This window comes from Hyla sarda, chromosome 8 (assembly GCF_029499605.1).
Source record: "Hyla sarda isolate aHylSar1 chromosome 8, aHylSar1.hap1, whole genome shotgun sequence".
NCBI classification, from domain to species: domain Eukaryota; kingdom Metazoa; phylum Chordata; class Amphibia; order Anura; family Hylidae; genus Hyla; species Hyla sarda.
The window spans coordinates 22,145,399-22,161,379 of NC_079196.1; the positions used below are offsets into that span (position 1 = coordinate 22,145,399).

Consider the following 15,981-nt stretch of genomic DNA (forward strand, 5'->3'; position numbering starts at 1 on the left):
AACACCACATCCTGTCAGAAGAGAGGGAGGGGCCAGGATGCTGCTGAGGCAACACCACACTGACAGGACTACACCACATCCTGTCAGAAGAGAGGGAGGGGCCATGGAACTGCCGAGACAACACCACACTGACAGGACTACACCACATCCTGTCAGAAGAGAGGGAGGGGCCAGGATGCTGCTGAGGCAATTCCACACTAACAGGACTACACCACATCCTGTCAGAAGAGAGGGAGGGGCCAGGGAGCTGCTGAGACAACACCACACTGACAGGACTACACCACATCCTGTCAGAAGAGAGGGAGGGGCCATGGAGCTGCTGAGACAACACCACACTGACAATGAGAGGACCACACAATTTCCTGTCAGGAGAAAGTGAAAATGGGGAGCTGCTAAGACAACAACACACCAATAATGATAGGACTACAAAACTTCCTGTCAGCGGTGAATCATGTGAAAGCATGCTGAAGCCAGTACAATATGTGATAGCACTATATTAGTAAGTCATATATGTTGGGGTGATTGTCTTATTTAAATCCAATTTTCTGATACCGGAATAACCCATTAACCCCTACTCAGACCTGAAGGTCATGGGCCCCAGTACAAAATCTTAATGGGGCCCCCAACCTACCATGTGCAATTTATAATACCAGGGTCTTATATAGCAGAACTTTTAGACCTTCTTACTCATTTCCTCTTACCGAGATTTCGCTAGCGCTTGTGCCAGACTCTTCTCCCTGACCCTTGACTTCATGATCTCATTGTAATCTCCATTGTTAAAAATTGGGTTCGCGAACCATCCGCCATAAAACTGAACAAAGCAAAAAGAAAGAAGCATCTCACATCTTTCCATCTCTAAGAAAGTTTTTATTTATTTATTGTTTTTATTATTAATTTTTCAAACAGTGTGTCTCCAGCTGTTGCAAAACTACAACTTCCAGCATGCCCGGACAGCCAACGGCTGTCCGGGCATGCTGGGAGTTGTAGTTTTGCAACAGCTGGAGACACACTGTTTGGAAAACACTGCTGTGGTGAATTTGATTACAGTAATATTCAATTTATATAAGTTTTTTTTTTATTTTACTACTTTTAATTTTATTTTTAACTTTTTGTAAAAAAAAAAAAAACAGTATGCTTAAAATTGTCCTTTTCTGACCCCTTTAACACTTTTATTTTTCCATATAAGCGGCCAATATTTTGCGCCATGATCTGTAATTTATATCGGTACCATTTTTGTTTTGATAGGACTTTTTGATGGCTTTTTATAATATTTTTTTCCTGAAAAATCGTTGACCAAAAATAAGCAATTCTTCAACTTTAGTATTTTTTTGTCACTTTCATGCAATTTACCGTACGGTTTCATTAAAGTTATATTTAAAAGTTCTGACTGGCACATGCGACGATACCAAATATGTTTATTTTTTGTTTACATTATTTGAAAAATAGGAAAAAGGGGGTGGTTTAAACTAGTATGAGGGGAGGGGCTTATTTATAATTATTATTTTATTTTATTTGCTTTTTTTATGTTGCTTTAGGAGACTATTACGTGTAATCTTTCGATTGCATACATTGTTCAATGCTGTGCCATAGCACAGCATTGATCAGTTTTATCTGTGTTCCATTACTACAGGCTGCCGAGACCGATCCAACCCCTACAGAGGCAGATAGGGACCCTCTAGCTATCGGGAACCTGCGATTTCAAAAATTCCAATCGGCTTCACTTACATTTTTACCTTTTAGCCTGATTGGTGATGTCCAGTATTATCCGTATCCAGCATTAGGTCCTGAGGGCACCTCGTACAGTGGGTGCAGGGCGTCAATATACATCCTTAAAGGGGTACTCCGGTGACCTTTTTTTATTTTTTTTTATAATCAACTGGTGCCAGAAGAATAAACAGATTTGTAAATTACTTCTATTTATAATTCTTAATCCTTCCAGTACTTATCAGCTGCTGTATGCTCCACAGGAAGTTCTTTTCTTTTTTTAATTTCTTTTCTGTCTGACCACAGTGCTCTCTGCTGACACCTCTGTCCATGTCAGGAACTTTCCAGAGCAGGAGCAAATCCCCATAGCAAACCTATCCTGCTCTGGACAGTTCCTGACATGGACAGAGGTGTCAGCAGAGAGCACTGTTGTCAAACAGAAAAGAAATTCAAAAAGAAAAGAACTTCCTGTGGAGCATACAGCTGCTGATAAGTACTGATTAAAGTAATTTACAAATCTTTTTAACTTTCTGGCACCAGTCGATTAAAAAAAATGTTTTCCATCAGAGTTCCCCCTTAAGGGGTTATCTAGGATTACAGAAACACAGCAGATTTCTTTCAAAAACAGCGCCACACCTGTCCTCAGGTTGTGTATGGTATTACAACTTTGCTCCATTCACTTCAATAGAACTGAGCTGCAATACCACACACAAACTGACGACAAGAGTGGCGCTGTTTCTGGGAGAAAAAAAAGTAGCTCTGTTTTTCTAATCCTTGATGACCCCCGTAATATTTTCTCATGCAGTATGTATAATGCCTTTCAGTATACAGTGACCCCCCGACCTACGATGGCCCCGACATACGATCATTTCAGCATACGATCACTCTCAGAGTCCATTCCATGTTGAAGGCAGCATCAACATACGATGCTTTTGTATGTTGGGGCCATCGCATAAACGGCTATCCGGCAGCGCAGACTGCTTCAGCTGCCACCGGATAGCCGTATACGGTGCCCCGTGTGGTCCGCTGACAATCACTTACCTGTCCTCGGGGCTCTGGCGCGTCCTCTTCGGGATCCCCTGCATCGTCGGCGCTCTCCATCGTCGTCATCACGTCGCTGCGCACGCTGTCCCCTCATCCAATAGGAGCGGCTTGCGTAGTGACGTGATGGCGGCGATGGAGAGCGAGGATGCCGGGGAAGAAGAGGCCTTGCCAGAGCGTCGGGGACACCCCGGGGACACGGCAACAGCGATGGACGGCGACATCCAGTGCAGCGGTGACGGTCCGGAGCGGCGGGGACAGTTGAGTACAACTTTTTCTAACAGTGGTCTTCAACCTGCGGACCTCCGGATGTTGCAAAACTACAACACCCAGCATGCCCGGACAGCCAACGGCTGTCCGGGCATGCTGGGTGTTGTAGTTTTGCAACATCTGGAGGTCCGCAGGTTGTAGACCACTGTCCTATACTTTACATTGCACGGATCCCTCAACATGTGATGGTTTCAACAAACGATGGTCCATTTGGAACAGATTACCATTGTATGTTGGGGGACCACTGTACTACAAAGATAAGACAATTCTTCTTTCATCAATGTGGGAATCATACCGCCATATATCTTCTTGCTGCCTCTACATCCTCCTGTTTGTATGGGTTCCTTGGTTCGGCCCAGTCAGAGTTAATGGTGATGGATATGAGGCCCCCTTGCTTTGCTCTGTAGGTACTGTTGTAGAGGTGCCAGGCCTCAGCGTGTGCCTTAATGAGATTATGTCCGGCCTCATAGGGTGCCCGTCCGGGTCTATTAATAATCCCTGAAAGGGAATGTACAGATTACAAGTCAGAAAGTTTTTTTCACACATGTAACAACTTGGGTTATCCAGGATTAGAAATACACAGCTGCTTTCTTCCAGAAACAGCGCCACTCTTGTCTTCAGGTTGTGTGTGGTATTGCAGTTCAGTTCTATTGAAGCGAATTGAGCCAAGTTGTAATACCACGCACAGACCAAGTGTGGCACTGTTTTAGGAGAAAAGCAGCTATGGTTCTCTAATCCTACCCAGTGCTAGGACTGAATATCCAATAAAGGAAACAATGCAAATGCTCCAAAGGAGAAGAGATTCTTTTTCCTGCAGCACCACCACAGGAGAAATAAGGTACTGCATGTTGCTTATTAAAACCAATGAGATGTCTGGGAATAAATGGAGGTGCTGTGTCCTCCAGAATGAAAGACTATCACGATCCTTCTCTATGGGGGGAATTTAGGAAGACTGTATATTCAAACATTGGGCCTCCAGCTGTTGCAAAACTACAACTCCCAGCATGTCCGGACAGCCGTTGGCTGTCCGGGCATGCTGGGAGTTGTAGTTTTGCAACAGCTGGAGGAACACTGGTTGGTTGGGTAACACTGGTCTATATTTAAAAATAATCCTGAAATCTTGCATTTCTCATTCTGGCCACTAATTAAAGGGGTATTCCAGGGAAAAACTTTTTTTTAAATATATATATCAACTGGCTCTAGAAAGTTAAACAGATTTGTAAATGACTTCTATTAAAAAAATCTTCATCCTTTCAGTACTTCTGAGCTTCTGAAGTTGAGTTGTTCTTTTCTGTCTAAGTGCTCTCTGATGACACCTGTCTCGGGAACTGCCCAGAGTAGAAGCAAATCCCCATAGCAAACCTCTTCTACTCCGTGCAGTTCCCGAGACAAGCAGAGATGTCAGCAGAGAGCACTGTTGCCAGACAGAAAACAACAACTCAACTTCAGCAGCTGATAATTATTGAAAGGATTAAGATTTTTTAATAGAAGTCATTTACAAATCTGTTTAACTTTCTGGAGCCAGTTGAGCTATATATATATATATATATATATATATATATATATATATATATATATAAAAGTTTTTCCCTGGAATACCCCTTTAAGACTAAGTTGAGACCTCTAGCTCTGTCTGTGATGATAAGGAGGAGGATGCCGGAAAGGCTTCTGTACAGAATTACAGCAAAAGGTTACACCAGTAGATAGAGAAAAAAAAAATAGAAATACTGTAGATGAAATTAGGAGCTCAGCCTCCCCCTTCCTGTAGAACGGACTCTCTAAAGGTCACAGAGCATGCCCAGAAGCCTTCCCTATTCAGGTTAATGGGACAACTCTTTTCTATTATCTCCTATGTCCAGGGATCCTGCTGTAAACCATATTTCTAAATGCTGTTAAAAACAGCTTATGCGAGGTGACTATCCACCCCCCTTCCCCCATAATAATGGAATTTTTTTTAAATTAAAAATACAGTCAGAAAAATTTAGACGATACATTCCTTTTAAAGGGAAACCCTCATTTCTATGCTGCCCGGACCATGAGTTATGGGGGCGGTCCCCGGTGGCTTCTCCCCATCCTACCTGCCTCGATTGATAAGCCGCTACCTGTTTAGGTCAAGGCCAGGCCAGGGGGGCAGGCAGAAGCTACCTGGGACCGCCCCAATGACTTGTGGTTCGGGCAGCATGAAAGTGATGACTATTTTTTTTTAGGATTCATAAACACTAAAGAATACTAATTCTTAGTGGAGAACCACATTTTTACCGGTCATTTTTGAAGACAATTTTTTGGACGTACAGTATATAATGTATTTTTTCGGGCATTTTGGGCACATAGAAGACTATTCACACAGGTCTCACCTGGAGCTGCTGTACCATAACCGTACCCCAGGTTGGCGATGATGTACGGCTCATTTAGAGTGATCCAGAACTTCACCCTGTCACCCAGTCTTTGGAAGAGAAGGTCGGCGTAATCTTTAAATCTCCCCACTATTGTCTCATTCTCCCATCCTCCGGCGTCTTGTAAGGCTTGAGGGAGATCCCAGTGATATATCGTCACCTATGAAAAACAAAAGCCAAAGAGGCCAACGTCAGTCCAAGCAGCGTAAGGGTAAGGGCTCAATCACATCACGTCTGTGGGATGGAATACCATAGCGCAGTGGTCTCCAAACTGTGGATCTCCAGCTGTTGCAAGACTATCAGCATGTCCCTGCAAGCTGGAAGGTGTAGTTTTGCAACAACGTCCACAATTTGGAGACCATTGTCACAGCATACCATGCTTTTCTGTCTGTCATTATGGAATTACATGGGAATATCACCACAAACACAGAAAAAACTCTGTAAGGGTGCGTTCCCACAGGGCGTATACGCAGCGTATTTGACGCTGCGCAAAATTTATGGCAGCAGCGGGAAATACGCTGCGTATCCCTTGGTCACTATACACACAGGGCTTTCCGGCGGCAGCCCTATGTGTGTAGTGAGTTTTGGAGGCGGAGCCATATGCCGACGTGTCTGTGACGCGCGGCCCCGCCTCCAAAACTCACTGCACACATAGGGCTGCCGCCGGAAAGCCCTGTGTGTATAGTGACCAAGGGATACGCAGCGTATTTCCTGCTGCTGCCATAAATTTTGCGCAGCGTCAAATACGCTGCGTATACGCCCTGTTGGAACGCACCCTAAAAATACAATGTGTATACACATCCTTTAAGCAAGATAAATAACTGCTATATATCCTGTTAACACCAACAATATACAGATAGAGCTGAGATGGGAGGTGTATAACTACTACATATCCTGATCCCATAGAGATAGCAGCAGCAGTATACAGATAGAGCTGGAGGGGAGGTGTATAACTACTGTATATCCTGATCCCATAGAGATAGCAGCAGTATACAGATAGAGCTGAGATGGGAGGTGTATAACCACTATATATCATGATCACATAGAGATAGCAGCAGTATACAGATAGAGCTGGAGGGAAGGTGTATAACTACTATATATCCTGATCCCATAGAGATAGCAGCAGTATACAGATAGAGCTGAAGGGAAGGTGTATAACTACTATATATCCTGATCCCATAGAGATAGCAGCAGTATACAGATAGAGCTGGAGGGAAGGTGTATAACTACTATATATCCTCATCCCATAGAGATAGCAGCAGTATACAGATAGAGCTGGAGGGAAGGTGTATAACTACTATATATCCTGATCCAATAGAGATAGCAGCAGTATACAGATAGAGCTGGAGGGGAGGTGTATAACTACTATATATACTCATCCCATAGAGATAGCAGCAGTATACAGATAGAGCTGGAGGGGAGGTGTACAACTACTATATATCCTGATCCCAGAGAGATAGCAGCAGTATACAGATAGAGCTGGAGGGGAGGTGTATAATTATTATATATCTTCATCCCATAGAGATAGCAGCAGTATACAGATAGAGCTGGAGGGGAGGTGTATAATTATTATATATCCTCATCCCATAGAGATAGCAGTAGTATACAGATAGAGCTAGAGGGGAGGTGTATAACTACTATATATCCTGATCCCATAGAGATAACAGCAGTATAAAGATAGAGCTGGAGGGGAGGTGTATAACTACTATATATCCTGATCCCATAGAGATAGCAGCAGTATAAAGATAGAGCTGGAGGGGAGGTGTATAACTACTATATATCCTGATCCCATAGAGATAGCAGCAGTATACAGATAGAGCTGGAGGGGAGGTGTATAATTATTATATATCCTCATCCCATAGAGATAGCAGCAGTATACAGATAGAGCTGGAAGGGAAGTTTATAACTACTATATATCCTGATCCCAGCAGTATACAGAGACCTAGTAGGGTATAGGTCTGTGAGCAGACAGATGAGATCTGAACCACTTCCTCTGACACATTAAAAACTTTCTATGGATCAGACTGGTGGGCACATGTACCAGTTACAGCAAGAAAACACCTGTGCCGAAATAAAACATGGTGATTGTGCATGATATGGGGAAAAACAACACCCTGGAGTGCTTCTTTAAGGTCCCCATATAAGAGCAACGTTGGCCAAAACCACTGATTTCAGCGGGACCAGCCGACTCTCTTATGTGTATGGGGGTTTCCCTTCTATATCCGCCTACGGCAGAGATCAGAGAAAAGAAGGGTGACAACACAACAAACATTTGGCTTAGGTCCAGGTCTTGTAAATAAGCGATATCCATAATGCCTACGCTGAGAATACCCCTTTAATCCTCCATTGTTACCTGAGGCTTGATATTTGCAGCTAGGAGAGCGTCAACCAGTTTGCTGTAGTAGTTGAGGCCGACTTCATTCACGTGGCTTAGTGTCCCATCAGGGAGGACCCGGGGCCATGAGATAGAAAACCGATAGTGTGTGACCTTCAGGTTCTTGAGAAGCTCCACGTCTTCCTCCATTCGGTTGTAGCTATCACAGGCCACGTCACCATTTTCATCATTTGAGATTCTTCCTAGGGAATGTGTATACTTGTCCCATATACTCAGGCCCTTACCATCCGTTCTCCATGCTCCTTCAATCTGAGGAACAAAGAATTATCACTGTCATTACACTATTCAATACGAATACTTCTAGAACATTCTGGTATACTTCTGGCCAGAAGGAACAGCTGTTACTGTGGTGTCCCAGTACGGGATGATGTGGCCACGTACTGCCCTTCTGCCCTGTCAGGCAGAGTCCCTGCATGTCCCCAGGAGGTATCCCCCCCATGTATATAAGTTAGGTATTATGAGTGTAATATCTCTTTAATGTTTGAACCACATGATTGTTACCCAGAAGGCTCCAGTGACCAAGTGACCTATGGGCTCCTTGCAGAGCCCCCCTATATAACAAGGGGAGGGGCTGCTATCGCTCTTTTCTGCTGAGGTCCATTGCAGTCGTCTCAGTGTCTGTGTCCAGAGCATTGGAGGCCTCAAGCCTAAAGTCCTGAAGCCACAAGTCGGTCATCAGTAAGTCAAGACATCTTATTGTCAGTCACCATCTCTGTCAAGTCCCTCTGTAGTCACCGTGGCCTGCATTAAAGTCAGTCTAACTACTGCAAGTCCCAGCAAGCCTGCGAGGTCCCCCTGTGTCTCTGGTCACCTCTCTGGGATATTTGGCTGTACTGAAAAGACTATGGGGGAGATTTATCAAAACCTGTGCAGAGGAAGAGTGGTGCAGTTGCCCATAGCAACCAATCAGATTGCTTCTTTCATTTTCCACAGGCCTCTTTAGAGGCCTGTGGAAAATGAAAGAAGCAATCTGATTGGTTGCTATGGGCAACTGCGCCACTCTTCCTCTGCACAGGTTTTGATAAATCTCCCCCTATATCCCCTGTCTTCCCTCAGTAAAGCTTTTGTTATCCTTGATTTGGTGTTGGAGTCTTCTTTTCCCCGACTAGCGTAGGATCAGCGGTATTACCTTCTGGTGGTTAAGGCTAAACCACGCGCTGGCGTCATGACAAGAAGGGGTTAATGCCCCCCTGCCCCTTGCCCTGCATCTACCCTGCATTTGCACCCCGCCACCACATTACATATAGGGTTTCTTGATCAGAAGGACATATCCTGTCCTGAATTACCCAAACATCCCACTGATGTGAGTGGACTGTGTGTAATGCTTCTCTTCCCCTAGGGTGGCGCTGCAGGGAAATTGAACTGCCTGGTTTCCCCACAGATTATAGTTTATCCAGGGGTTCCTGCACTTTTTCCACAGCAGGAACACCGTTCCCATTAGCAGGAGTCCTGCAGGACCAGCCCTTGAGTGGAATCTTGAGTTCCCACACTTTTTTTCCCCCCAGGACTTGACCCCCTGAGTTTATCCCTGAGAGTCCCAGCAAGGAGACACATTGTAATAAGCTTATTGTAAAAGATTGTCCAAATTGGGGAACCCCTTTAAAGGGGTATTCTGGCCAAATACATCTTATCCCCTATCCAAAGTTCTATGTGGCGCTCCGTCTCCAGGCTTGGAAACCTCTTTGTTTCCTGAACTGGAGACGTGACGAGACATCACTCCCCCAGACATAGACATGAATGGAGGAGGTGTGTCGTGACATCACGTCTCCAGTCCTGGAAAGGGGATAAGATGTATTTGGCCTGAATACCCCTTTAAGTATATAGAGCTACATAGTGTCAGCATTTCTCATATAAGAAAAAGCATGTCGATTGTCTAACCTGATAAGCTGCAGATGCCACACTCCATGCAAAGTCAGGTCGGAACTCTCCATATAGGAACTCTTCCTCTTTCTGTAATGGGATGCCATTGTTGCTTACAATCTCGGAGTAATATATGGCAGAGCGTTTCGCAGTCCTTGGACGGTTGGGATCTGTGAAATCCACATGGTGCAGACCAAAACGCACTGTATATTCCAGATTCCATTCAAAAGTGTCCATGAGGGCCCAGGCTATGTAGCCTTTAAGATTTACCCCATCCAGACTATGGGCTGAAACAAAGAAACATATGCACTGGTCATTACACAGACAAAGGCCCAGCAAACATTATACAGAATCCTGAATATACAGAATGCATACCTTTCAATGCCTCGTCAATGTAAGTTTTATAGTAAAATATTCGGGACAGGTCCTCATAGTCATCTTTGTTATCTGTTGATACGCCATTTTCCGTGATGTATATTGGGACGTCTCCATACTCTTCTTTCACCCAGTTGAGCAGCCTCCTCAGCCCCCAGGCTGTTGGTCTGTGTATATCTATGGCTGATGTTGGCCAGTTAGTAGCATATTCCTCTGCAATATCAATATCAGTTTCAAAAGATGGCGGACTGAGCCTGGCGGTCTTATGCTGAACTATTTTTGTGGCGTAGATGTTAATGTAGAAAACATCAGCTGTCCCTTGGATATAGGCCTTCTCTTCATCTGTAAATGCTGGAAGTCTGGAAGATTTGAAATCCTGTAGCTCACTCTTATTGGCTATCTGCCATTTCATTACCTCTGGGTAGTCACCATTTTTGTAAATAGGATGTGCAAACCATCCAAGTGTGAGCTGTAGGTAACGGTCAGCAGCTTCAATGTCCCGTGGGTCTGTGTGGTCTTTTGGTTCTACCCATTCGGTGTTGAGAGTTATAGCGATTACGCCTCCTTGGCTTGCTCTGTACTTCTCATCATAGGTATGATAAACCTTGGCATGGACTTTGAGCAAATTGTGAGCCACTCTGTATGGAGCTGAGCCAGGGTCATCCTTCACTCCCGGTGGGAAGATACCGGTCCCATAACCAGCTGTTACAATTGAGTGGGGTTGGTTAAAAGTCATCCAGAACTTGACCCTGTCTCCGTATGTTCTAAAACAATAGTCTGCATAGTTGTGAAATGCCTCAAGGACTGTATCATTCTCCCAACCTCCAAGGTCCTGGAGAGCCTGAGGAAGGTCAAAGTGGTAAAGGGTCACCATTGGTGAGATGTTGTTTGCCAGTAGCCCATCAATAAGTCTGTTATAATAGTCAACGCCCTTACTATTGACCGTGCCCTGTCCATTTGGGAAGATTCGAGACCAGGAAATGGAAAAACGGTAACTATTAACCCCCAGACTTCTCAACATGTACAAGTCTGCATCCAGTTGGTTGTAACTATCACAGGCAATGTCACCACTCGCACCACTAGTACCTCCATTATGTGTGAATGTGTCCCAAGTACTTGGCCCCTTTCCGTCAGCATTCCATCCGCCTTCAATCTGATAAGCTGAGGTTGAGACTCCCCATTTGAAATCTTCGGGGAATATTGAGTAATGATACATGTCCCTTTCAAAAGCGGTTTGCCCTGAAAATTTTTCCCACACAACCTTTGAAGTTGAAGGCACTTTTGATGCAGGAAGTGGGGGCAACTTTCTTGAATGTGACAATTGGAAACCTGAAGAACCTTTCTTTAATAGCTTTGTTTTTGGGAAACCATTGTTATCGATAATATTTGAGAATAGATAGGCTGATTTTTTGGGGGTCCTTTGCCTGTTTGCATCATCAACATTTACATAATGCAAGCCGTATCTTTGCTGGTATCCTTGTGGTCCTTCAAAGCCATCCAACAAGGATCGGACAATGTATGAATTTACAGCAACATTATCAGTCTTGACAGCTGCAAAAGGATAAAGCAAGTATCAGGGTTAGGGTTTTCTATGAACTGATGAGTCAACGGAAAAAATGCTGTAATAGAAAATAAGATTGTGTGTATTTTATTTTTATTACCTTTCAGGGCTTCATTGATATAAGCCGTCAAGTACTCCACCCGATCTGTGTCATTGTACACTTCGCCTGTGTATGGTGTTGGCATACCATTTCCGGTTATGTATATGGGTAGTCCTCCTTTTATATATTCTTCCTTGACAAAGTTTAGAAGCCTCCTGAGACCCCATGGAACCACATAAAGCCATGGAGAGGAGGTGGTCGGCCATGAAGGATCCACATGTGGTGCAAATCCTCCAATATTATCATAATCTGCCACACAGCTGCCGCTCTGAGAACCATTGACCAATCGGGAAGTATAGTGGGAGATACCGAGGAAGTCTGCAGTGCCATTGATGTAGGCCTTCTCCTCCTCAGTAAATGTGGGCAGCTGAGCCAATTGAGGGGAACATAGGGAATTTATATTTATGACTTGCGTCTTCAGAACTTCTGGGTAGTCCCCATTGACAAGAATTGGATGGGCAAACCACCCAAGCATGAACTGTAAATATCGCTCAGCAGCGCTCACGTCATCTGGATTATTAGGGTCTTTTGGTTCTGCCCAGTCTGAATTCAGAGAGATTCCCACCTGACCTTGCTGCTGGGCCCGGTACTTGTCATTGTAAACATGCCAGGCCTTAGCATGAGCTTTCACAATGTTGTGTGTCACCTAAGAGATACAATGTAGAAGGCTTGATTAGAGAAATACTTATCCATTCCGTCACGGTTTTATTGGTCATGCAGCCTATCATGATGTGATAACAGTTCATAGAGATGTAATCTAATCTGCTGTCATATGATATTCTGCACCGTAGTTACCTGGAGAGACAGAGAAACTTTGTATACCCATCGATAAGAAATATTTCCATGTGACTTTTACTGAAAAACATGTAGAGCTTTATATGGCAAAAATGCAAGTTAAATCACTTTCCACTTTTTTTTTCCAGTTAGAAGTAGTTCCATGTAGGAAAATGTATCTCCTATCCTCTGGATAGGGAATAAGTATCTGATTGTGGGGGGTCCAACCGCTGGGACCCCCAGGATCTCCTGTATAGTGCCCCAGCTCTCCTCGCACACGGAGTGGGGTCGGCATGCACCCTTCATGCATCTCTATTGTAGAATACAGCACTTGTGTACCTCCAGTTTCCCATAGAGATAGATGGAGGACGCGTGCTGACTTCCCCTCTGTGTGCGAGGAGAACCGGAATGCCGTCCAGGAGATCACAGAGGATCCCAGCGATCAGACACTCCAACACTTTGGGTAGGGGATACATTTTCTTACATAGAACTACTCCTTTAATATGAATTCTTAAATGGAACCTGACACCTGTTTTAATCCATGGGCAGCATAAAACAGATGCAGGGAGCGGGGCCCCGGAGCACTATGATTTACTGTGAAACGCTCTGGTGTTTCAGATAAACAAGTAACCGAGACCCTGGATAAGTAGTAATGGAAGATGTTCCACACGGCTGCTTCTCACCTTGCCGGCCTGGAGTTATGGTATCTTCTTAGGGTTAGGTTTTTTGGCTGGGCAGGGACCAGTCACCGGGACCTGCCCCAATGCGTTTAAGTGAACATCATAGTGTTCCAGGACCCCACTCCCTGCACCTGTTTCATGCTTGGAGACAGCAGAAACAGATTCCTTTTAAGAAATTACATGTTTTATGCAAATTTTTGAAATATGTAGACTTAATATCCTGATTTTACCTTGAAGGAGGCATTTCCTGGATCCTGGATTCCAGGTGGATGTTGTCCGGTGCCATAACCAGCATAACTAACCACCCAAGGTTCATGGAAGGTTATCCAGTGTTTAACTCTATCTCCAAAATTACTGTAGCAGAAATCTGCATATTCCATAAATGCCTGGGTGGTGGATTCGCTCTGCCAGCCCCCGGACTCCTGTAAAGCTTGGGGCAGGTCCCAGTGATACAACGTCACCATTGGTTTGATATTTTCTCTGATTAACCTGTCAATTAATCTGTTGTAATATTTCACGCCTGCCGCATTCACTTTGGATGACAGTCCTGTTGGGAAAATTCTGGACCAGGAGATGGAGAAGTGATAGACCTTAGACTGTAGGCCTTTCAGAAGATACACGTCATAGTCAATCTTGTGGTAACTGTCACAGGCCACATTGGCGGTTGCATTGTTATCGGCTTGATTATTTTGTCCAAAAACATCCCATATAGAGTGTCCTTTATCCCCCTCGGCCCATCCTCCTTCTACTTTGAAGGCTGAAGAGGAAGATCCCATAAGGAAATCATTGGGGAAAGTGTCGTGCAAGAAGGCGTCTCTCTCTGCTGGTGTCTGGCCAGAAAATCTCTGCCAGACTGTAGTAAATGCCGAGCGGGATGTACCTGCTGAATTCTCCAGCCTAAAATGCAAAATCAATGACAAATAAAGGGGGATTTATTCCAGGATTTTTCTTCATTTGACTGTGCTACAGGGGCTGTAAAGTTAGTGTAATTCATAATATAGTGTCTGTGCCTGTGTGTGATGATGGTCTCATAATTCTTATGTGATCTTTGTTTAACAGCATACAAAATTAGTGTTGTCAGATTTTCCCAGGTTGCAGTGTGGCCCCAGACATTACATCACTAGCCAGGTGTTCAAAGAGATCCTGTCTGCTTTAAAGGGTGGAGTGACCAATGGGTGGAGAGACCACTGGGTGTGAGGGGAGGAGACCATTCTCCACAGGGCTGCAGCTGTACTGCAATTGGTGGAGTGGCCGATATGTGGGAGGGAGAAAATGACCTCATACTTACAAAAAAGGAATCCTGGAACTTGTAGTTGGAGGGAGGGGACTCCAAAAACAAATCAGCAGTGTTATGGTGGACTCACAACACTTATGGTGGACTCACAACAGCCATTTAGCACGAAGTCAAGCACTGATCCTTCCTAAGCATGTTCTTTACTGTCTGAGAGGTAAGTACTAAAATCACCTTATGGTGGATAACCCATTTGAAAAAACAACTGTTCTGATCCACATGAAGGCGCTGCTCAGCAGATTACTTATTGGTGCCATTAGATTCGGTGCTCGATATGCTAACTAAGGTGTAGACTGTCAACAGGTCAGATATCACTGCTCAGATCTCAATGGCGAGAGCTCTCCGATTGCATCTTGTTGACAACTTAGCACTGGTGACCTCCCCATTGACTGTCTATTGTATTTGCTGAAAGACACTACAGATGCAGTGTGAATGCACTTTTATAGAGAAACAGTGATCCCTCAACTTACAATGGCCTCAACATACAATAGTTTCAACATATATTGGTCTTTCTGGACCATTGTAACTTGAAACCAGACTCAACATACAATGCTACTGACAGTCCAGCTCTGTGAAACGTGTCAATGGCCAGAAGAACCGACCAATCAGAATGGACACTTCACTTGTAAAACACCTGTATTACGGAAGCGTATGCACTTAATTCCTGTCTGGTAGCGCCCCCTACAGTACACAGAGGTATTTCATTTTCTTTACTCTTTACCTGTATTACTGAAGTGCATGCACTGACTGGTGTCTGGTAGCGCCCCCTAATGTACAGGGAGGTATTACATGTTCTGTACTCTTTACCTGTATTACTGAAGTGTATGCACTGACTGGTGTCTGGTAGCGCCCCCTACAGTACAGGGAGGTATTACATGTTTTGTACTACTCTTTACCTGCATTACTGAAGTGTATGCACTGACTGATGTCTGGTAGCGCCCCCTACAGTACAGGGAGGTATTACATGTTCTGTACTCTTTACCTGTATTACTGAAGTGCATGCACCGACTGGTGTCTGGTAGCGCCCCCTACAGTACAGGGAGGTATTACATGTTCTGTACTACGCTTTACCTGTATTACTGAAGTGTCTGATAGTGCCCCCTACAGTACAGGGAGGTATTACATATTCTGTACTCTTTACCTGTGACAGGGTTAGCTTCTCCTTTGGACACCAGGTGAGGGCGGCTCCATGTAACTTCTTTTAGGACACTGTGTACTGTACAGGACCCTGAAGAAGCTCCTGTCCTCTACATAGACCAGTGATTTACAGCTCCCAGCTGATCTTTCTTACTTTTATTTGTAAGGATTTGCTTTATCTACTTATTTTTTTTAATCCTCACTTTTTCCTATTTTTGGATGACATTTTGGTGGCTTCAGAACCAATTACCAGGTTTCCATAGAGTTCGGGTCTCAACCAATTAATAATATAGTATAGAAACAGAGAGTCAGCTCACCGTGTGGATCTAAGTAGTCCTGGAGTTTCTGTCAATAGAAGCACGGAGGAAGGAAATGGGCCGGGTCCCAAATGTTCAATACA

The 15,981-nt window shown here is 44.3% G+C and overlaps 1 protein-coding gene across 1 annotated transcript in view; it reads right to left on the reverse strand.

Moving 5' to 3' along the window:
* Positions 1–15,981, reverse strand: part of LOC130285268 (uncharacterized) — a 143,812-nt gene that overhangs the window by 10,689 nt on the left and 117,142 nt on the right. Inside the window, exons 25-32 of the mRNA XM_056536620.1 lie at positions 13,384–14,050; positions 11,700–12,345; positions 10,039–11,589; positions 9,682–9,950; positions 7,762–8,052; positions 5,370–5,568; positions 3,311–3,513; positions 702–811 (exon numbers count right to left, since the gene is read on the reverse strand). Of these exons, the coding sequence (XP_056392595.1) occupies positions 702–811; positions 3,311–3,513; positions 5,370–5,568; positions 7,762–8,052; positions 9,682–9,950; positions 10,039–11,589; positions 11,700–12,345; positions 13,384–14,050 (3,936 nt within the window). The remainder of the gene's footprint in view (positions 1–701; positions 812–3,310; positions 3,514–5,369; positions 5,569–7,761; positions 8,053–9,681; positions 9,951–10,038; positions 11,590–11,699; positions 12,346–13,383; positions 14,051–15,981) is intronic.